Source organism: Oncorhynchus nerka, linkage group LG16, assembly GCF_034236695.1.
Source record: "Oncorhynchus nerka isolate Pitt River linkage group LG16, Oner_Uvic_2.0, whole genome shotgun sequence".
NCBI lineage: Eukaryota > Metazoa > Chordata > Actinopteri > Salmoniformes > Salmonidae > Oncorhynchus > Oncorhynchus nerka.
Window position 1 is genome coordinate 13,144,968 of NC_088411.1, and position 22,896 is coordinate 13,167,863.

The 22,896-nt window shown below is 41.6% G+C and overlaps 1 protein-coding gene across 5 annotated transcripts in view; it reads left to right on the forward strand.

The window, feature by feature from the left end:
• prkg1b (protein kinase cGMP-dependent 1b) overlaps positions 1-22,896 on the forward strand; it is a 161,560-nt gene that overhangs the window by 84,462 nt on the left and 54,202 nt on the right. For all 5 annotated transcript variants that reach the window (XM_029684708.2, XM_029684709.2, XM_029684706.2 and 2 more), the window contains 2 exons: positions 20,737-20,842; positions 22,679-22,742. In XM_029684708.2, the coding sequence (XP_029540568.1) occupies positions 20,737-20,842; positions 22,679-22,742 (170 nt within the window). The remainder of the gene's footprint in view (positions 1-20,736; positions 20,843-22,678; positions 22,743-22,896) is intronic.

Here is a 22,896-nt window from a genome sequence, read left to right on the forward strand (position 1 = left end):
CATTTTATAATTGTCCATTTGAATGCATAGAGATACCGTGACGAAATCTTGAAGCCCATTGTTGTGCCATCACCTCATGTTCCAGCATGATACTGCACGGCCCCATGTCACTGTACACAGTTACTGGAAGCTGAATATGCCCTAGTTCTTTCATGCCTGCATACTCACCAGACATGTCACCCATTGAGCATGTTTGGGATGCTCTGGATTGATGGGTATGACAGCGTGTTCCAGTTCCCGCCAATATCCAGCAACTTTGCACAGTCACTGAAGAGAAGTGGGACAACATTCCACAGCCTGATCCTCTATATGAAGGAGATGTGTCATGCTGCATAAAGCAATTTGTGGTCACAACAGATACTGATTGGTGTTCTGATCCACCCCCCTACTTTAAAAAAAAGGTTTCTGTGACCAACAGATGCGTATCAGTATTCCCAGTTATGTGAAATCCATAGATTAGGGCCTCATTTATTTATTTCAATTGACTGATTTCCTTATTTGAACATTAACTCAGTAAAATCTTTAAAATTGTTGCACGTTGAGGTTATGGTTTTGTTCAGTGTATAAGAAAGAATGTCCATTTAGTCAGGAATACAAATGATTCAAATGAACCCAGTTAGCAGGTAACGTATCATACTGTGGAGATCTCCATTTCATTATGACAGCAGGCAGGCATACAGAGGAGAAAGAAGAAGTAGGGCATATATGACTTCCATTCTACAGTCAGTCCTCTCCTCCCCTCATCCCACAAGGAGGGCGTAACCTACTTCCAGTAATGTTGGTCCAAAATGAGCAATAGTCTCCAGGAAATGTATTATTTGATTCGTATAGGAGACCCAGATATACGCACCATTTGATCTTTGCCATCCACCCAATTTGGATGGAACAGCAGCAATTGTACGTATAAGGCCATGAATATTTCCCTTTTGACGATGGATAGGCTAACTCATTGTAACACTCATATCCCATTACTTATAAATGTGCTATTTCCTTTGCACAATAGTTTACAAAAGTTTGGATGGTTACAGTATAACAGTGGCTATTCAGCACCATGATACATTATTGATATTGATGTAGCAAAAACACAGCTGGAAAGTTCATTGTGTGAAATATCATGACCTTACCCCGCAGGCCTATTTTTCTCTCCTGTGCTCTGCTGTGCTGGGGTTGCGTCCCAAATGGTACCCTATTCCCTATATAGTACACCAATTTTTAGCTTAGGGTTCCCAGCGAGGTCATCCGAGCGAGGAACCAAGGGAAGCTGTACTAATCTGATTCTGTTATAGAAATGTTTATCTTTCTGCAGCCAGAGAAATGTTAAATGGAGAAACCTGATGTTGTGGATGAGTCAAAAGGAAGAGAAAATAATATTCATGAATGTACCAAACTATTTCAGCAGTTTGAAGTGAGAATGCCATGGTGGTGCGGCACAAAAAATGTACCATTATTTGGCGACTGATCTTCTCAGATGTCACAAACTTGGAAAAGTGTGGCAAATTAGACTGTTGATAAAAATTGCACAAACAGATGGACTGTCTGAAATCCATTCTGGTGTGCTTGCATGCGTGTGTGGATGTGTGAGTGAGTGTATGTTTGTGTGTACTTTGTTTTTCCCTCTTTAAGTTACATTATTTAGATTCAGAGCGACACTTTCCCCGTGTTTAAAAAAATATATATATTTCACCTTTATTTAACCAGGTAGGCTAGTTGAGAACAAGTTCTCATTTACAACTGCGACCTGGCCAAGAATAAAGCAAAGCAGTTCGACACATACAGCAACACAGTTACACATGGAATAAACAAACATACAGTCAATAATACAGTCTATAATACAGTGTGTGCAAATGAGGTAAGATAAGGGAGGTAAGGAAATAAATAGGCCATGGTGGCGAAGTAATTACAATATACCAATAAACACTGGAGTGAATGATGTGCAGAAGATTAATGTGCAAGTAGAGATACTGGGATGCAAAGGAGCAAGATAAATAAATAAATACCGTATGGTGATGAGGTAGTTGGATGGGCTATTTACAGATAGGCTATGTACAGGTGCAGTGATCTGTGAGCTGTGCTGACAGCTGGTGCTTAAAGTTAGTGAGGAAGATATGAGTCTCCAGCTTCAGTGATTTTTGCAGTTCGTTCCAGTCATTGGCAGCAGAGAACTGGAAGGAAAGGCGGCCAAAGGAGGAATTGGCTTTGGGGGTGACTAGTGAGATATACCTGCTACGGGTTGGTGCTGCTATGGTGACCAGTGAGCTGAGATAAGGCTGGGCTTTACCTAGCAGAGACTTGTAGATGACCTGGAGCCAGTGGGTTTGGCGACGAGTATGAAGCGAGGGCCAGCCAACGAGAGCGTACAGGTCGCAATGGTGGGTAGTATATGGGGCTTTGGTGTCAAAATGGATGGCACTGTGATAGACTGCATCCAATTGGTTGAGTAGAGTGTTGGAGGCTATTTTGTAAATGACATCGCTGAAGTCGAGGATCGGTAGGATGGTCATATTTGGCAGCACAAGTGAAGGATGCTTTGTTGCGAAATAGGAAGCCGAGGTTCAGACAACAAGCCGATCCTCCGATTTAACACAGTGAACTCTATCGGAGAAGTACTGTAGTTGGTGAACCAGGCGAGGCATTCATTTGAGAAACAAAGGCTGTTTAGTCAGCCGATAAGAATGTGGTGATTTGACAGAGTCGAAAGCCTTGGCCAGGTCGATGACTACGGCTGCACAGTAATGTCTCTTATCGATGGCGGTTATGACAGGTGAAGACGTTGTAGACGTCCATCTAACCTGTTTCTGACCTGGAACTGCTCCAATGCATAATGATCATCAGGTCACATTAGCTGCTTGATTTCTTTGATGCCCTCGTAAAACCTGCATAAAACAGTGTGGCGATGCAGAGTGGAAATGTAGAGGTTCTCGGCAGTAGAGAGTTCAGAAAAGATTGATCAATGTCTGAGAACATGTACGTAGATTGTGAAATAACAATCTATGGCATCTCAGGTGGCAATCACATGAGGGCATGACCTGATGGTCATGGTAAAGGATTTTTATTGTCCAGTGAAAGATATATGTGGTTAAATCACACACGACTGGTTTAGCCCACACTAGGGACCTCTTCAGCACATACTACTCACTGGCTGTGTCCGAATACCCGTACTTCCGTCCTAAATGGTAGGCTGTTTCAGTATGCGAAAAAAGAAAGTTTAATCATCTCCAACATTTCGAAAATCAAGTGTACTTTAAATGACCGGATGCCATACTCACATTTAGGCTTTGATAACAGCTGATCAATTAGCTATGGGGATGAGCTAACGAAATCAACAAATACTCATTTTGCTTTTTCATCTATTCAAATTCGATGCGCACTTCTCCACAATGTATTGGAAGAGGTGGGCTGCGGGTGATAGGCCCTGGTTCTCTTCAAGTAGCCAAACAACTAAATTAGGCTACTTTAATTGGGAAGATACCCGAAGCTTCTTCGGTGGTGTTTTCAAAAAGTAGTTTTTGTTCTCCTTAATATGATCAAGAATATTGCATCTTAGGCTACATTTTTTTAAACAAATGTAGTTGTTGGTTTATTTATTTTCGCTAAATGGTTTTCTCACTGAATTTTTTTGTTTGTTCTCTTGGCCTTCGTCACAGCGTTTAAACTAAATACTAAACCATTGTTTGATTTTTCAATGTGTAAGGCACCGGGGCCTTGGGAGGTGGCTGCGATAATGTTAATTTAATCAGGCCTTTTGATTTGAACACATGGATTGTTTTAGTTTTGTATGCTAGGTTACCTATTTAATGATTTAATTTATGTATCAAGCTTTAGCAGCCATTCTGATCTCGTTCCCAATGATCAATGCTATAGTTTGTAATGTTGCTGTCCAACGGTATTGAATAGCCGATGCATCAGACTGTCCAGGTTTTTCTGTGCAATAGCCTTTTGATTTGAACATTTGAAAAGTTTTTGTTTTGTGTTCTAGGCTATTTTATTTAATGGACAGTACCAGTCAAAAGTTTGGACACACCTAATATTTCAAGGGTTTTCCTTTATTTGGACTATTTTCTACATTGTGGAATTATAGTGAATACATCAAAACTATGAAATAACACATGGAATCATGTAGTAACCAAAAAAGTGTTAAACAAATCCAAATATATAATATATCTGAGATTCTTCAAAGTTGCCACCCTTTGCCTTGATGACAGCTTTGCACACTCTTGGCATTCTCTCAACCAGCTTCATGAGGTAGTCACCTGGAATGCATTTCAATTAACAGGTGTGCCTTGTTAAAAGTTAATTTGTGGAATTTCTTTCCTTAATGCGTTTGAGCCAATCAGTTGTGTTGTGACAAGGTAGGGGTGGTATACAGAAGATAGACTGGTACTGTACATATGCTACAGCACTTTGGTTTGACTAATAAATATGTTGAAATGGAACCAAATAATCTGTTTCTGTCTTCAGTCATTTTTTAAATTGGATAGATGGGCTATATGGTCTACTACAGTAAGGTTGAATGTGATAGTCTGTCTATAACCAGCCTTAGGCCTATAACTCCATTCCTGTTCTATTCAGAGTTTAGAGAAATTAATTAAATTGGAAATGAGCTATTATCAGGCTGGTTAATGCGATGCATGTCTGTTGAATTTGAAAAAATCCACCTGCACTCGGCCCCACCCCACCTACTCAGCCGATCAGGAGCTGCGACTGAGTTGCGGCTGTGGCATGCTGCATATGGTGCGTGCTAAATAGTATGTGAGTATTCGGACACGGCCACGAGTTGAATCAACGTTGTTTCCACCTCATTTCAATTGAATTACATTTAACCAACAAATAGACGTTGAATTGATGCCTGTGCTCAGTGGATACTGCCTGGATGAGAGGTCAGACGTAACATCTGGGCTAAAATTTCCATTTGTTTTACTCTCCCTCCTTCAGAACGTTACTTTCTCTCCAGGTGTAAGAAGGTTGAACATGTTTGCACTTTACAGCTGTTGAAAATGTTACTGTTCATGTATCCATCCAACTGGATTTTGCTTCATACAGTGTACCACATCACTGTGAATGCTCAAGGCTAGTACATTAGCTAGTACACCCTCAAGGCTAGTACATTAGCTGGTACACCCTCAAGGCTAGTACATTAGCTAGTACACCCTCAAGGCTAGTACATTAGCTAGTACACCCTCAAGGCTAGTACATTAGCTAGTACATCCTCAAGGCTAGTACATTAGCTGGTACACCCTCAAGGCTAGTACATTAGCTAGTACACCCTCAAGGCTAGTACATTAGCTAGTACACCCTCAAGGCTAGTACATTAGCTAGTACACCCTCAAGGCTAGTACATTAGCTAGTACACCCTCAAGGCTAGTACATTAGCTAGTACACCCTCAAGGCTAGTACATTAGCTAGTACACCCTCAAGGCTAGTACATTAGCTAGTACATCCTCAAGGCTAGTACATTAGCTAGTGCACCCTCAAGGCTAGTACATTAGCTAGTACACCCTCAAGGCTAGTACATTAGCTGGTACACCCTCAAGGCTAGTACATTAGCTAGTACATCCTCAAGGCTAGTACATTAGCTAGTACACCCTCAAGGCTCAGATTAGATGATGATTTCCTTTGCATCACTGTATCTCCCTGTTGAACTCACTCCCCCCCTTTGCCTCTTTCCTCGCAACACCGATCCTTTTAGCTACATGACTATGTTTATCTGTTAAGTGCTCTGAATGAGATAATGTAATATCTACCCGCAGTGGAGTGAATAGGTAGATATTCCTTGTTTTTTCTCCAGTCGGGTCATTCCATGTCATTTCAGCAAACCATGACACCCACCAACTGAGATTGTTCTGAAATTGTTTCTGTAGTTAGAAACAGATCACATTAGAATTACTGCAACATTATTGTGTTAACATATATTTTGATCTCTGAGAAATCAAGCTAATTGATTGCACCCAAATTGGCCATTTTAATTGATGGAATTCATAAAATATTCCATACATTTTTTTGACCTAACATCCGATTTGGACCAAACTTTAAGACCTGAGGAATCCAACGAAATTGTCAAAAGCCACAACGAGTATACACTATCAGGTCTCTATGTCTGACAAGTAGTATGGAGCTGCTGCTCCCAGTATTGCTTCTTCATCCTATGTAATGTATTCTCAGTGAATTTGGTGATGCTTTTTTTTTTGTCCTTCTTCAGAGAAATTAGTCATTGATGTTGTTAGGTTTATGTCCCATCCTACATGCTGATATTACCAGGTTCTGACCACTAGATGGTGCTGTTCCTGCTGTTAGGGGGGGGGATAGTTCACCCAAATGACAGAATTACATGGTTTCCTTTCCCTGTAAGCAGTTTATGGACACATTTGCTATTTAATGCAACATTTTTGTGACAAAACTATTGGTAGAGTTGAAAATGCGATGAAAACACATTGAACTTTAGGTTTTTATTTGGCACATTAAAACCTAAGTGAAATAGTACATTATGTTTGCACTACGTCATCACACAATGATTTTTATCTGCAACAACTTAGTTTGGTGGAAACACACTAGAATATTCACATGAAAATATGTCGCCAGTTCAATGGAAACCTAACTATTGACCCTACACATTAAAATGGCCAATTTGGGTGCAATCGATTAGCTTAATTTCTTAGAGATCAAATTATATTTCAACAAAATAATGTTGCAGGAATGCTATTCGTATCTGTTTCTAAACACATAAATAATTTTTGCACATTATGAAATCCTTTTTCATTGTGATTTTTGAGGTGTGCTGAACCATTTCAATTAGTTGCCATGGAGATCCTCAGGAAGGCCCCAGAGCACACATGTGTTCGTTCGGGATGAAAGGATTGACAAGCAGGAGATTGAGCACACACTGACTTTCAGCACACACAGATGGCCCTTTAGCCGCAGGCCTAGGAGTAACACAGTCACAGATTCTGCATTACACACACATTACACACATTCTGCTGAGATGGCCCCGTAGCCACAGGCATTACACACAGTCACAGACCCTCTCAGGTTATTTTCAACCACAGATAAGAACAGGCCCAATCCCCAGCTAATGGAAGAACAGTGATTGTTAGTTATTTCAGGCTGACTCGTCAGGCCACAGGTGCCAAAGAAAGGCGAGGATCGTGGTTAGGCTGTGTCTCTTGACAGCTTGGATGCTTGTGTCGAGTGAGGGGGGGAAGCTGTGGCGTATTTTGCGAGGTGGTGGTGGTGGGGGGCTGATATATGGATGGATGTGTGAATATGTGTCATTAACCCTTCCCCCTCTGGGGAGGAACCCTTTCAAGTGCTCATTTAAGCCAGGTTAGTGTGGGCGGGGGGATAGCGGTGAATATGTTGTCATGAATATGTGATTTTAGAAGAGCTGTGAGTGATGAAATCAGATGGAAATTTCTCTTTAACATGTAGAGGGTTTATAGCTCTCCTTTCCTTGGATTTTTGAAGGGGTTACCTGGTTGCAGAGTCCTTTGATCCACTTAATGCACAGCAATTAAATAAGGAAAATATCTATGGCAAGACTGTTCTTCTGCTTCAGTCCTTCTGACAGAATGGTCTGTACTCTGTGTGTTCTCATCCAGCCAGTGTGACTAACCCAACATGTTGGGATTACCTAAACATGGGTTAATTTAATCATCGGTTGCATATGTCTTACTCTCATGTTGGATGGACCTAGCAGCTGGGTCTTTTTTTAACGTCATCCGTAAGTTATTTTCAAGGAGGTGTGTTTTATTAGGGTTCGTTTAAAAAAAAGATATATCTTGCTGGCCACCCGCGAGTAATACATGTCGTTCCTGTTTTTTATTTTATTTTATTTTTATTTCACCTTTATTTAACCAGGTAAGCAAGTTGAGAACAAGTTCTCATTTACAATTGCGACCTGGCCAAGATAAAGCAAAGCAGTTCGACACATACAACGACACAGAGTTACACATGGAGTAAAACAAACATACAGTCAATAATACAGTAAAAAAAAACAAGTCTATATACAATGTGAGCAAATTAGGTGAGAAGGGAGGTAAAGGCAAAAAAGGCCATGGTGGCAAAGTAAATACAATATAGCAAGTAAAACACTGGAATGGTAGTTTTGCAATGGAAGAATGTGCAAAGTAGAAATAAAAATAATGGGGTGCAAAGGAGCAAAATAAATAAATAAATTAAATACAGTTGGGAAAGAGGTAGTTGTTTGGGCTAAATTATAGGTGGGCTATGTACAGGTGCAGTAATCTGTAAGATGCTCTGACAGTTGGTGCTTAAAGCTAGTGAGGGAGATAAGTGTTTCCAATTTAAGAGATTTTTGTAGTTCGTTCCAGTCATTGGCAGCAGAGAACTGGAAGGAGAGGCGGCCAAAGAAAGAATTGGTTTTGGGGGTGACTAGAGAGATATACCTGCTGGAGCGTGTGCTACAGGTGGGAGATGCTATGGTGACCAGCGAGCTGAGATAAGGGGGACTTTACCTAGCAGGGTCTTGTAGATGACATGGAGCCAGTGGGTTTGGCGACGAGTATGAAGCGAGGGCCAGCCAACGAGAGCGTACAGGTCGCAATGGTGGGTAGTATATGGGGCTTTGGTGACAAAACGGATTGCACTGTGATAGACTGCATCCAATTTGTTGAGTAGGGTATTGGAGGCTATTTTGTAAATGACATCGCCAAAGTCGAGGATTGGTAGGATGGTCAATTTTACAAGGGTATGTTTGGCAGCATGAGTGAAGGATGCTTTGTTGCGAAATAGGAAGCCAATTCTAGATTTAACTTTGGATTGGAGATGTTTGATATGGGTCTGGAAGGAGAGTTTACAGTCTAACCAGACACCTAAGTATTTGTAGTTGTCCACGTATTCTAAGTCAGAGCCGTCCAGAGTAGTGATGTTGGACAGGCGGGTAGGTGCAGGTAGCGATCGGTTGAAGAGCATGCATTTAGTTTTACTTGTATTTAAGAGCAATTGGAGGCCACGGAAGGAGAGTTGTATGGCATTGAAGCTTGCCTGGAGGGTTGTTAACACAGTGTCCAAAGAAGGGCCGGAAGTATACAGAATGGTGTCGTCTGCGTAGAGGTGGATCAGAGACTCACCAGCAGCAAGAGCGACCTCATTGATGTATACAGAGAAGAGAGTCGGTCCAAGAATTGAACCCTGTGGCACCCCCATAGAGACTGCCAGAGGTCCGGACAGCAGACCCTCCGATTTGACACACTGAACTCTATCAGAGAAGTAGTTGGTGAACCAGGCGAGGCAATCATTTGAGAAACCAAGGCTGTCGAGTCTGCCGATGAGGATGTGGTGGTTGACAGAGTCGAAAGCCTTGGCCAGATCAATGAATACGGCTGCACAGTAATGTTTCTTATCGATGGCGGTTAAGATATCGTTTAGGACCTTGAGCGTGGCTGAGGTGCACCCATGACCAGCTCTGAAACCAGATTGCATAGCAGAGAAGGTATGGTGAGATTCGAAATGGTCGGTAATCTGTTTGTTGACTTGGCTTTCGAAGACCTTAGAAAGGCATGGTAGGATAGATATAGGTCTGTAGCAGTTTGGGTCAAGAGTGTCCCCCTTTGAAGAGGGGGATGACCGCAGCTGCTTTCCAATCTTTGGGAATCTCAGATGACACGAAAGAGAGGTTGAACAGGCTAGTAATAGGGGTGGCAACAATTTCGGCAGATAATTTTAGAAAGAAAGGGTCCAGATTGTCTAGCCCGGCTGATTTGTAGGGGTCCAGATTTTTCAGCTCTTTCAGAACTTCAGCTGAATGGATCTGGGAGAAGGAGAAATGGGGAAGGCTTGGGCGAGTTGCTGTTGGGGGTGCAGTGCTGTTGACCGGGGTAGGAGTTGCCAGGTGGAAAGCATGGCCAGCCGTAGAAAAATGCTTATTGAAATTGTCAATTATGGTGGATTTATCAGTGGTGACAGTGTTTCCTATCTTCAGTGCAGTGGGCAGCTGGGAGGAGGTGTTCTTATTCTCCATGGACTTTACAGTGTCCCAGAACTTTTTAGAGTTAGTGTTGCAGGAAGCAAATTTCTGCTTGAAAAAGCTAGCCTTGGCTTTTCTAACTGCCTGTGTATAACGGTTTCTAGCTTCCCTGAACAGCTGCATATCACGGGGGCTGTTCGATGCTAATGCAGAACGCCATAGGATGTTTTTGTGTTGGTTAAGGGCAGTCAGGTCTGGGGAGAACCAAGGGCTATATCTGTTCCTGGTTCTAATTTTCTTGAATGGGGCATGTTTATTTAAGATTGTTAGGAAGGCATTTTTAAAAATATCCAGGCATCCTCTACTGACGGGATGAGATCAATATCCTTCCAGGACACCCCGGCCAGGTCGATTAATCATGTTAAGTTTATACATACTGCAAATTCAAAGTTTCCTTATGTTTTTCTTGTACTTTACACATTCTTCTACAATACTAAGATTATTAATGACATATTATAATAAAGAATACCATCTTATTGTATCCCACAATGGATTTACATAGGCTTTTATGGAACTCATACACTTCTGTAAGCTTAATAGAAGCTACAAACATGTCAATGTTCGACCTTAACATGTGATCGCTATACAACAGAACAGATGAACAGGAATGGCATTTACTCTCATGGCTGGCTAGAAATACCTCTCTGAAAGCTACGCCCCTACAAAACTACACCTCCAGTCTTCTGATCTGACCCGTTCTGTCATATCTCAGTAAACCAGCATCATTAACTCAACAGTTTTTTAAAGAAAACAACCCAACTAAGTGACCCAACGCCTGCAACCCAGCAGTTGGGTCAACCAAACATCCCAGCATTTTGTACAGTGTACTCTGTAGGTTGAGGAACGTTGTGTTAAGTTTATGTCAGTTCCTTATCTGTGGCAGAATGACAATACTTTAGTTCAGACCTCCTTATTCCAGCAATTCAGTGGATACATACAGTCATAACAGTCCACAAAGACATAACCCCTAATCAGGTAGTGCATGTTTTTTTTAACCTTAGAAATATCAGAAATTATTTGAATATTTCTGTGCCTGTAACTTTAAATAAAATATCTCAGGAAGTGTCATCTCCTGTGGAAGTGTCGTCTCCTGTGGAAGTGTCGTCTCCTGTGGAAGTGCCGTCTCCTGTGGAAGAGTCGTCTCCTGTGGAAGTGTCGTCTCCTGTGGAAGTGTTATCTCCTGTGGAAGTGTCATTGCCTGTGGAAGTGTTATCTCCTGTGGGTATTAAGGCATTTCTCCCTTATTAAAAACATTATTTCTATGGATGATTCCTTTCTCTAACCACGAGAAGCCATTGGATCCTAGCCTGCCAGGGGTAATGAGTGGCCACGTGGGATTGGTCAGAATAACTCCGATTATAGTCTGATTATAGTTTTCTCACAGTCAGAACAGAGAGTTGTCAGGCAGCGCTCATCACTTGGTACCTTCACAATTCAATGAGTTCCTATCCAGGAATGCCTGGGCCTGAAAATATCCAGGCTGCAGCATCTTCCGTACTGTGGGGAGTCACATGTGGGAAGAGAGCCGATGCCTCTGCCTGAGAAGACTGACAGTCCCTAATTGGGGTTGGAGTCGCAAGTCTGGTTGGAGTCGCAAGTCGTGCGCGCGTGCACTCACTCGCTCACATGTGCGTGTTGGAGACAGAACACATTGAGAGGAAAGGCAGAGAGACAAATTGAGGGAGACTGAGGGAATAGGTGTGAAAAAAGTAAGAAGTATGTGACAGGGTTGAAAATGTGCTCTAAAGTACTGTACATTCACAGTATGCTAGTTGGACTATTAATAGCGTCAGTCACCTCACCTCTTGAGTAACGTTCTGAACTTTACTCCATTGCTGCACACCACAGTATAATATACACTACAGACTCCTGGCATAGAAGCATGGCCTCCTTTCTAGCCAAGGCTAGCTACTGATGTTGCTGCCAAGTGATTTGCCAGTGGTATGTGGGTGGCCTACGCAGATTAGATGTCTTTTAAGGAATTAAGAGAACGGGACTCAGTTAAGAGGCCATGTTTGACTGCTTATAGAATAAGGGCATACAGGCCTGAAGGAAGGTATGGAATTTGTTTTTAAAAAAGCCAGTGATGTTATGTAAGGGGATTTTGTTGCTTAGTACTTAGTACTCCTTCATATAAGCACCTTACATTTACCTACTCGTCATTGACCTTTTCAAGAGACGTCAACCCTGACCAATGATCATTTGATGAAAAGCTCCATCTTATCGTCACACCTGTCACAAGACATTTCACCCAAAGCTTTTCAATGACTTCTTCGAAAGCAAGGAAATGGGTGATGTTCCGTACAGATAGAGGGCCTTGGTTGTCCTTAAAAACAAATGTGTACACTATCCTTTTCATTTGCACCTCTTCATTTGACACATTTTGCAATTCCTTTACAAACGTCTTTACAAAGTCCTTTTTATACAGGAGTTCCATAGATGCAGTATGTTCCCCAGTCTATACTCCACATTTCTATGTTTCCAGTTCTTTGTTTTTCTGTTTCACCACAGGACATAAAGTATCACTTCCTTCCACATGCTCGTCGGAGATAATGTTTGTTTAATGTTTTTGTTTTTGAAGGACAGTCATTTTGTGTGAAAAGAAGTCTTCTGCTGTGTCTGTGTCACCTGCTTGCTTGTGTTCAGAGACGAGGAGCACGTCACCCACAGAAGCACAATCTGTCTTTGGGAAAGAGTAATTCCCTCTGAATTGAGTATAGTCCCCAGTTCTCTCCCTCTCTCTCTCCCTCTGTTCTGCACCGTCTGCTCTCAAAGTGATAGCTTTGGTCTGGTTTTCTCTTTTTAATTGAAAAATAACATTCATTAGAAAGTGAATGGAATGAAACAGCCGTTTTGAGATGTTTCTATAATATTCCGCGGCTCTGTGGAAATGATTATTTGAGGACATATTGATCTGATATGACTGTTGGACTAAATTGACATCTACTCTCTCTGATGTGTATGTTGAGGCTTATTGTGAAGCTCGGTACATTTCGCCACAGTGAGGTTCAATCTCAGTGCCCGGTGATGATTGGATGAGCTCCCTTTACAAAGAAATCTAACTTTTGTCTATTAAGGTAAACTTGCTATTGAGATAAATTAAAACTCCTCCCAAAAACTATATTTTGCCATTTGTTTCAGTAGTCCATTGTTGATATAGTCCCTAAATGTGTTTGCATGTCAGCAATCAAGTTGTCAAGATATATACCTTTAAAATACAGAAATACAGCTTTATTCTGAAAGGTGTACACAATATTAGGAACACTTGCTTTTTCCATGTCATAGACTGACCAGGTGAAAGACATGATCCCTGATTGATGTCACTTTTAAATCCACTTCAATCAGTGTAGATGAAGGAGAGGAGACAGGTTAAATAAGGATTCTTAAACCTTGATACAATTGAGACATGAATTGTGTATGAGTGCCATTCAGAGGGTAAGACAGGCACACCGGTTTGAGAATGATAAGAACTGGGGTTTTCAAGCTCAACATTTTCCCGTGTGTATCAAGAATGGTCCACCACCCAAAGGGCATCCAGCCAACTTGGCACAACTGTGGGAAGCATTGGAGTCAACATGGGCCAGCATCCCTGTGGAATGCTTTTCACACATTGTAGAGTCCATGCCACAACGAATTGAGGCTGTTCTGAGGTCAAACGTGGGTGCAACTCAAATCAAACCAAAGCAACTCTGCTCAAAATATTTTGGGACTATATCAACATTGGACTAATGAAACAAATACCAAACAATTTGGGAGGAATTTTCCTTTAAGGTAAGCCCATCACAAGCTTCTCCAAGAATTTCACTCTGTGTCTGTTTGTCTGTCTGTGTGTAGTCTGTGTGTAGTCTGTGTGCACGTACGTGAGTTCTTCCGCCCGTGTCTATGCTGTGGTTTATGGATATTCCAAGCAGCACCATTAACTAAACATGACCATTCAATTCGAGAGCACTGTGAGGTGTGACACCGAGTGACAGTAAGAAACCCTATCTACCAGGACAGACGGACAGACGTCCCAGGTTGTCGTGCCCGTGGTCCCTCAGTGACAGTAAACAAACTGCTCCAGATGTCAGCGTGGAGTTGTCGCTGTGACTCTCACCTTGACATTCCTCTCAGACTGGCAGATGCATATCCCTGTCCCTTCATGTATGTATTTTTTTTTTTACGTCTATTTTTTTTAAAATGTAACCTTTTATTTAACTAGGCAAGTCAGTTAAGAACAAATTCTTATTTATGACGGCCTACCGGGACCGGGGATTATATCCGTCTTTGCTTGAGTATAATCCCTAGACTGTGAGAATGTTATCTGTAGCTCTTAAACCATAGATACAAGTTCAAAGGTGTGTTCTTGACTTAGTGTATCATATACAGTACCAGTCAAAATTTTGGACTTACCTACTCATTCAAGGTTTTTTATTTTTCTTTTTCTTTTTTTCTACCTTGTAGAATAATAGTGAAGACTTCGAAACTATGAAATAATACATGTAGTAACCAAAAACTGTCAAACAAATACAAATATATTTTATATTTGAGATTCTTCAAAGTAGCTACCCTTTGCCTTGATGACACCTTGCACACTCTTGGCATTCTCTCAACCAGTTTCACCTGGAATGCTTCTTCACTCTGCGTTCCAACTCATCCCAAACCATCTCAATTGGTTTAAGGTTGGGTGATTGTGGAGGCCAGGCCATCTGATGCAGCACTCCATCACTCTCCTTCTTTGTAAAATAGCCCTTACACAGCCTGAAGGTGTGTTGGGTCATTGTCCTGTTGAAAAACAAATGATAGTCCCACTAAACGCAAACCAGATGGGATGGCGTATCGCTGCAGAATGCTGTGGTAGCAATGTTGGTTAAGTATGCCTTGAATTCTAAATAAATCACAGACAGTGTCACCAGAAAAGCACCCCCACACCATCACACCTTCTCCTCCATGCTTTACGGTGGGAACCACACATGCAGAGATCATCCGTTCACCTGCTCTGCGTCTCACAAAGACACGGCGAATGGATCCAAAAGTCTCAAATTTGGACTCATCAGACCAAAGGACAGATTTCCACCGGTCTAATGTCCATTACTCGTGTTTCATGGCCCAAGCAAGTCTCTTCTTCTTATTGGTGTCTTTTCGTAATGGTTTCTTTGCAGCAATTTGACCATGAAGGCCTGATTCACACAGTCTCCTCTAAACAGTTGATGTCGAGATGTGTATGTTACTTGAACTCTGTGAAACATTTATTTGGGCTGCAATCTGAGGTGTAGTTAACTCTAATGAACGTATTCTCTGCAACAGAGGTAACTCTAGGTCTTCCTTTCCTGTGGCAGTCCTCATGAGAGTCAGTTTCATCATAGCGCTTGATGGTTTTTGTGACTGCACTTGAAGAAACTTGACAAGTTCTTGAAATTTACCGCGTTGACTGACCTTCATGTATGTCTTAAAGTAATGATGGACTGTCATTTCTCTTTGCTTATTTGAGCTGTTCTTACTATAATATAGACTTGGTCTTTTACCAAATAGGGCTATCTTCTGTATACCACCCCTACCTTGTCACAACGCAACTGGCTCAAACGCATTAAGAAAGAAAGAAATTCCACAAATGAACTTTTAACAAGGCACACCTGTTAATTGAAATGCATTCCAGGTGACTACCTCATGAAGCTGGTTGAGAGAATGCCAAGCGTGTGCAAAGCTGTCATCAAGGCAAACGGCGGCTACTTTGAAGAATCTCAAATATATGATATATTTTGATGTTTAACCCTTTTTTGGTTACTACATGACTCCGTGTGTTATTTCATAGCGTTGATGTCTCCACTATTATTCTACAACGTAGAAATAGTCAAAAATTAAGAAAAACCCTTGAATGAGTCGGCGTGTCCAACCTTATGACTGCTACTGTACGTCACATCTCTTTCCTGCTCATAGGCTTGAATTGTTTCAGTCCCGTTTCATTGAGAGTGCTTGATTGTTAAACCTGAAGTTTGAGCTACTTGTTTTCACAAATGTTGTCCAGCTAATAGAAACGGCTAATAGAACAGTCCGGGTAGTTAAATGCTCACAGTTTAATTGACGTTGCTATTTTAATAAGGATGACGAATTGGCTATCTGACTGCCAGGGGTCCTGCAGCAATTTGTTGTATTCAGCCAAGAATAACATTACTGATTTAACTTGACTGATCACTCCCTGTCTTTCTCTTCTTCTCTCTGTCGCTAGGTTTGCTTGTGGTTTGTACTCCGACTTTTAGACGCCTGGTCTGAAATGAGGTGCTTTAAATGTTAAGTCGGTTGAATCATTTAGTGTTGTACCACTGTCTGCTACTCTCTTCCAGCATGTCGTAGCATATGAGCATGGAGATGATACATAATGAGGTATACTGGAAGCATCATTTAAAGATTGCGTGCGTTTTTTAAGTGTGCTGGTACTACCATGGGTGATGTGGTGCTTATCTGGGTAAACATTGTAGTTCCCTAGACTACCAAAAAAAAGTTTAATGTCAGATGTCAGCAACATCAAAAGTTGCCTGTTTAGGTGTTGCTGTCATTTTTTGTGAGGCTTAGAATCTGCAAGATTACCTCCGTGTTTATGATCCCTCACTGGGAAATATTCATGAACTGGATCGGTACAGATGATAATGGATGTATGCACATTTACTTCGTGCTCGCTCTTAGCCAGCAGTGTTATTATGGTAAGAGAGTGTGTCTATCATAGCAGGAAAATGTAATGAGACAGTTGTAATTACTGCCAGAGTGAAAACCTTGTCTGAAAACACGGACACACCCACCCTGCTCACGCATAATCAGTATCTTTACCCGTTATCTGAGAGATTGTTGTAGAGAGGTATGGAGATTTGAAGGTAAAACATGGAAACATGCACAAGGCTTTTGTTATTACCAACACAAGGCAATGTCAATCATCATTCTCTCCTTGAGGAATTGGCTGAATTTTAATTACAGCTGGTTAGGTTGTTAGAGTGTGCTATGTAATGTTTGTCATTCATTTGATGAGCATACACAGATTATTATTATTTTATTTTTTACATTCTTAAACTCTTCCCAATAATACAACTTTATTGCAGGTAAAAAGGTTAGTCTATGGAATGTTTCTGGTCCTTCTGTTTATAGTGGACCAGCCAGAGGGACATGCAGTGGTTCAATATCCTACTGGTGCTGTTTGGAAGGCCATATCTCCTGGCCAGCACCCCTTTCATCACACTCACACATCCCTTCCCCGTATTACTGTTTGTGAGACGAGCTTTCCCCCTCTCAGAAGAAGCAGTCTTCCCAGGACAGGACTCTGCATGGAAGATTGTGAGAGTTTCCAAACATTCCTCTATGGAGCATCTGCGGTTCTGAGAGTTCTTCTGAGAGTTCTGAGAGCAGCCCATCACATCCAGATGAGAGTCATTGACCCTGCTCTGACCCCTCCTCCTCTCCATCATTCCTCTCTGACACCAAGGGACAAAAACAAGGTTCACGTGCCAAGTCAGGGGTTTAGAGGACGATGCTTAGGCCACATGTGTAGTGGATCTCCCCTATAGCTCCTTATCTCGGGCCTGACAGTGGTGGCCCGGGATAGGGAGCTGCAGTGAGATGGACCTCAGCAGTGGATGGTGTTTGACCCCTATCATGCAGACAGCTACTCCTGCCAAAGTCCCAATTTTAGTTGTTGCTTCTATGTCTCATTGAAATTTAAATGTCCTTCTTGTTCGTTCCACAAGTCTTAGTAATATCCTTATTTGGCTTAAGTCTACTGGAAGAGTTCTATTATATTTTGACTATCATTTTGTTTTGATTTTGTCTCATTTACATACTCAAAATGAGGGCACTAAAGCTACAGTTTGTGCTTGCATTATTTTTTTGTTGGCTTAAGTTTGTTTTGTTTGTCAGGGGCATGGGTATTTGTATATTTTCCTTAGTACGGTTAATAAACTGCCAACTACTACAAACAAACTGGGTGGAGTTACACGCTGATTGCTGATGAAGTTCTTTGTTAGTACAATGATAACCTCTCAGAATGAAGGCACTTTCTCCAATAGCTGGGCGGAGAGAAGAGTGTTTGAATAGGACCTCAAGTCAAAGCACATAGTGATTACCATCCATTAGAAATTTTTCCCCCCATAATTATTGTAATAGTCTACCTCTCTGTGGCCCAAACCTTTTGTTACGCCTTGGTTCCGGTCTTTTATTCTTCTGTTTTTAATCCTCTCCTGCTCAGCAGAATCTACTATTTTTAAATTCTTTACTAATTGCAGTGGAGGCTGACTACAGGAAGAAAATGAACATTTTAGTATATTTAATTGTGACCTCATCGCGTCTGTTGCAGAGGATGCTGGATGAAGCAGAGTTGGGGATGAAAGGTGGAGAGGTGAATCAGTCCCTGACAGAAACCTTGTAGGGATGAAGAGTAGGCAACCTGTTCCCTTCGTCTTTGAATATTTAAAATTCTGTCTCCCATTCATGAGAGAGAGAGAAAATATATGCCAGGTTTTCCTCTGTCAAGTTTAATCAAGTGCCTTTGCTGACAGATGGAACGCTTTCTGTTCTGATCCTGACAAATGAGTTGAATTTGAACTTTGAATTTGCCAACTCCCCTGCAGATGAAACACCAGTCTTAACACAAGGTTTTCACTTTGCACTGAATGAGCTGATTGTGTGTTTGTGTATGGTTTATTTCAATAACGCTGTGATATTTTGAGTAAGTTCACTGGGTCTTTGTGCTATTTGGTGCATGCTAATTGGACATTTTAATTGGCACTGTCAGGGTCAGGTTGTGCACTTCAGAACTCCCCAGCTCTATAATGTCTGAAAACCTAATTGAAACTACAGATGAGAGCGAACCGTGGGGTAAATCGTTTCATGCCAAATTGCTGGCATTTGTTGGTCTCTGTCAGGAGTTGTTATTTTCTATGGAGGTCTTCATGTAGCTGTGGTCTATATATAAACCTGCCATTTGATAATCATCAGGGGCTAAGCTGCATACGCCGTTGTCTCCCTATTTTATGCACTAGTATTATAAGCAACATATTCCATTGCCTTGATGAGTAATGTGAAACGTCAAAATTGGAAGGGGTTTGTTTGTTTGTTTCATTGGGAACAGTTTCAAACATACTGTCAGAGATGGCACCTTGCATCCTACCTTTACTGATGTTACATCGCGTCTGTGTTTTATCAGGTTGTTACTGTGTTAGGAATGCGAAACGGGGGGAGGCCACGGGCGTTCTGTGAACTGAAATAAACAAGTGAATGAATTGCCTGTCAGTAGTTGATGGTGTGTCTCTGAGGCACAATGCCTATACTGTAAGCGTCAGGATCTTTGGGGTTAAAGCTATAACACAATTGTTCAACCTGGGATGAAGACATATTTACATAATGTGAGTAATCTTCCACTTACCCAATAATTGATCCATGGAGATGGGGAGATGTCTGAGTAAAGGTACATAATATTCAGTACATGCATATTATAATATAGCTAGAAGTAGCTGATACAGAGATGCAAACTACTAGTCGGAGAGAGGGAAACATTCACGCGGTGGGAATCACTGACACTTTTCTTAACTAGGACACTACATCTCTCTCTCATCTATAGTAAGATACAAGTACTCCCGTGTGGTATTACTGGCCTTGATATAAAGCAAACTGCACAGAGCACTCATAAATCAATGGTGAAGTAGGCTGTCCTGTTTTTAATTTTTTTTTTTTAACACAATTCGTATAAGCAGGACTTTTACTCACTCACTTTCTTCAAATGTTTTAATATGACCATATTTGTTGTAACTCAAGATATAGATATATATGTAACTAATAAAGATAGATGATGAACTTAAGACATTAATGGGGATTTTGCTACCAGCAACCAGTCACATGAACAATTCGATAAGTCTAATGGAGCATCATGCAAATGCCTTGTCTTGTCATACTGCAAGGGTCCAAGGGGACTTGGGATATCCCCCCCTAAGTGCATTGAACTTTTCCATTATATATTCCCATCCCTGTACCGGAGTAATGAATAATGATACAGATTGTCAGCTATTCTAGTCCTTCTCCGTCAACCAGTCCACGACTCCTTAATCTGTGTACCGTAGATAATGATCCATTAAGGGAAATCAATTTGGCTTCACTGATACAATTTAACACAGCAGTCAACGGACGCTTTCTGTTGGTGTCTAGGAGTTTGGTATCTCTCTGTGTGCTCAGTGTTAAATCATGACGAGGACTTGAGAGTATACCCATGTTTTACATTTTAGTCATTTAGCAGATGCTCTTATCCAGAGCAACTTACAGGGGCAATTAGGTTTAAGTGTCTTACTCAAGGGCACATCAACAGATTTGGTGACCTAGCTGGCTCGGGGATTCGAACCAGCAATCTTTCGGATACTGGGCCAACGCTCTTAACCGCTAGGCTACCTGTTGACTCACTGGACAATGCTTAGCCATGGAAAATGTACATGGGAATGGTAATCATCGGTAGACATCAGTGATGGTGGTATGATTTGATTATTGCTGCAGGTTCCAAATGGCTAGACTTGGATCCTGTATGTCTGATTACCTTGTTTAGCAGATATAGTAGATTCGGTAATAAAGTGATACAGGGTTTTTAATTAGACTCACATTTTAATGTTAATGAGCAAATGGAATATTGTCGATATTGTTGATATTCTGTCATTATATGAGACTGTTTGTGTGGCAACCCAAGAGAGGTATTCCATCCTGACATTTAAAGCTGGTTATTTTCTCTATCTAATGTCTTTTTGCTGTCTCTTTCTCAGCCCTCACTAATGTGAAGCTATGGGCCATCGACCGCCAGTGTTTCCAGACCATTATGATGAGGACGGGCCTCATCAAACATGCCGAATACATGGAGTTTCTAAAGAGGTGGGCTCCTCTCTCCGCTCTCTCTCGCTCTTTCCCCCTCTTTGTCTCCCTCTCTTTCTCTCCCTCTCTTTCTCTCCCTCTTTCTCTCCCTCTCTTTCTCTGTCCTCCACCTCCCCTGGGATGCCATTCGAGCGAGGACTGTCCCTGACAGTCACAGAATCACCTTCCCCCTCTTCCCATTTCCTGTCACTGATGTCTGGGTGCACTGTTCAACAAAGACACTTGCTGGATGCATGTTCAAACGAGCATCAGGTGATTGTGCACTTCAGGTCTTTTACACTAAATCTATGTGTTACCACTTGGAACTGTTAAAACACCAGTTTATTGATCATTATCATACTATGTTTGATATCACTGTCCTCTTTCTGTTCACACAGCTGAGTCTAATCCATGCTAACCCATTGGCTGAGACTTTACATATTGATTTCACATTTCCTACTTTCTCAGCTTCAGACCTGCCTTCTTTTAACTTTAAACATCGTTTTTGTGTTTAATATATAGTGGGCTTACCAATGGGTTTTCTGCTCTACAACAAACAGCATGACGTCCCTCTCAGACCAATATACTTACTCTCAGTAGACCTACACAATACAGTAGATGATGAAATCCCCCTTTTCCTCCAGTCTCCATAATGAAATAGGTAATTGAGGAAGAATGTTGCACCTATCTCTCATGCCAGAGCCCCAGCTGTGCCTTTTACAGGATGTTCTGGACCCAATGATGATATCACATGCAGGGAAAGAGGAAATTGATTTGGATGAAGTTGGCTTTTAGTGGTAAAATAAGATGCCTTTCTCCCCACGCATATTGGCAGCTACAGCCGACTGGTGCACAGGGGAGGAAGTCTCAAACAATCAATAAAGTCGTTTGACTTTTAATGGCTCGTGTCATGTGATCTCTGAAGATGCACTCAATTTGTAAGAAAATATACCTTTTGTGTCACAATATTTGTGAGGTAGCTTCTGTCAGTGCATCTCTTCAATGTAGAATGTCAAATATCAAACGCATCAAACGCATCCATTTCTGAAGGAATAGTTTCCGTGGTAACAAGCAACAATGTTTCGAAGAGACTCGGAAGTTGTCAAACTGCCAGATTGTGTGTGTTTGTTTGTGCCCTCGTATGCATTCCCACATTAAAAATAAATAAATAAAAAAATTGTGTGTGTGTGTGCCCATGCATGTGACCGCCCACGTGTGAGTGAAGTCTCTCTCGTTGAGGAGAGAGCATGCCAGAGGTATGTAAATATCTTTGAATCTGCCAAGAAAGCCTTCTTGAGCTTCCTGGGAAGGCTTAGTATAATTGGAAGCTGCTCTCAGGCTCAACCTTAAACTAAAACCCTGTCCACATGTGAACATTGAGCTGTGGCTTACGACTGTGGTGATTCTGCACAAACCTCGCCCCACTTCAGACGATGCTGGTCTTAGGGGAGGGTTAAAGCACGTGCGAGAATTGGTATGCCGCCACAGCTGTGCCTATATACATACGCCTGTGAAATTGATGTACCTGTTTTATCTTCTCTCTCTTTAGTCAGTCATACAGATTCCACTCTTTCATGCAACCTGCTGTGCTGGCTTTTACATGGATTCTGCATACATGCTCTGCTAGTGCATTGGTCTTTTGGATTACTTAAAGAGATAGATAGACAACAGAGGGAGTGTTGATGATGAGAACCTCGTGAATAAACCGTATGTATCAGTTGTGACCGATGCTTTGTGAGTCATAAAGCACCACAGCACCTAGTTCTGTTCACCAGGCCGAGAACAGCATGACCTGTTGGCTTCACCTTCTGGCTGAACTCTCCATAATAGCTAACTCTCACTCCCTCTCCCCAACAGTGTTCCAACATTCCAAGGCCTTTCAGAAGAAATACTCAGCAAGCTAGCCGATGTTATGGAAGAGGTGAGTTTCCAAGGTGTCCTGCTTGAACTTAGCGGTGTTCGTGGCAATGGTGATTTACGTCTATTTCATTGACTGTGTAATTGAGCAATTCTTTTATGAACCACATCATTACATAATGAAGAATTGATGGCCTGGAAAACTCCTAAGGATTATT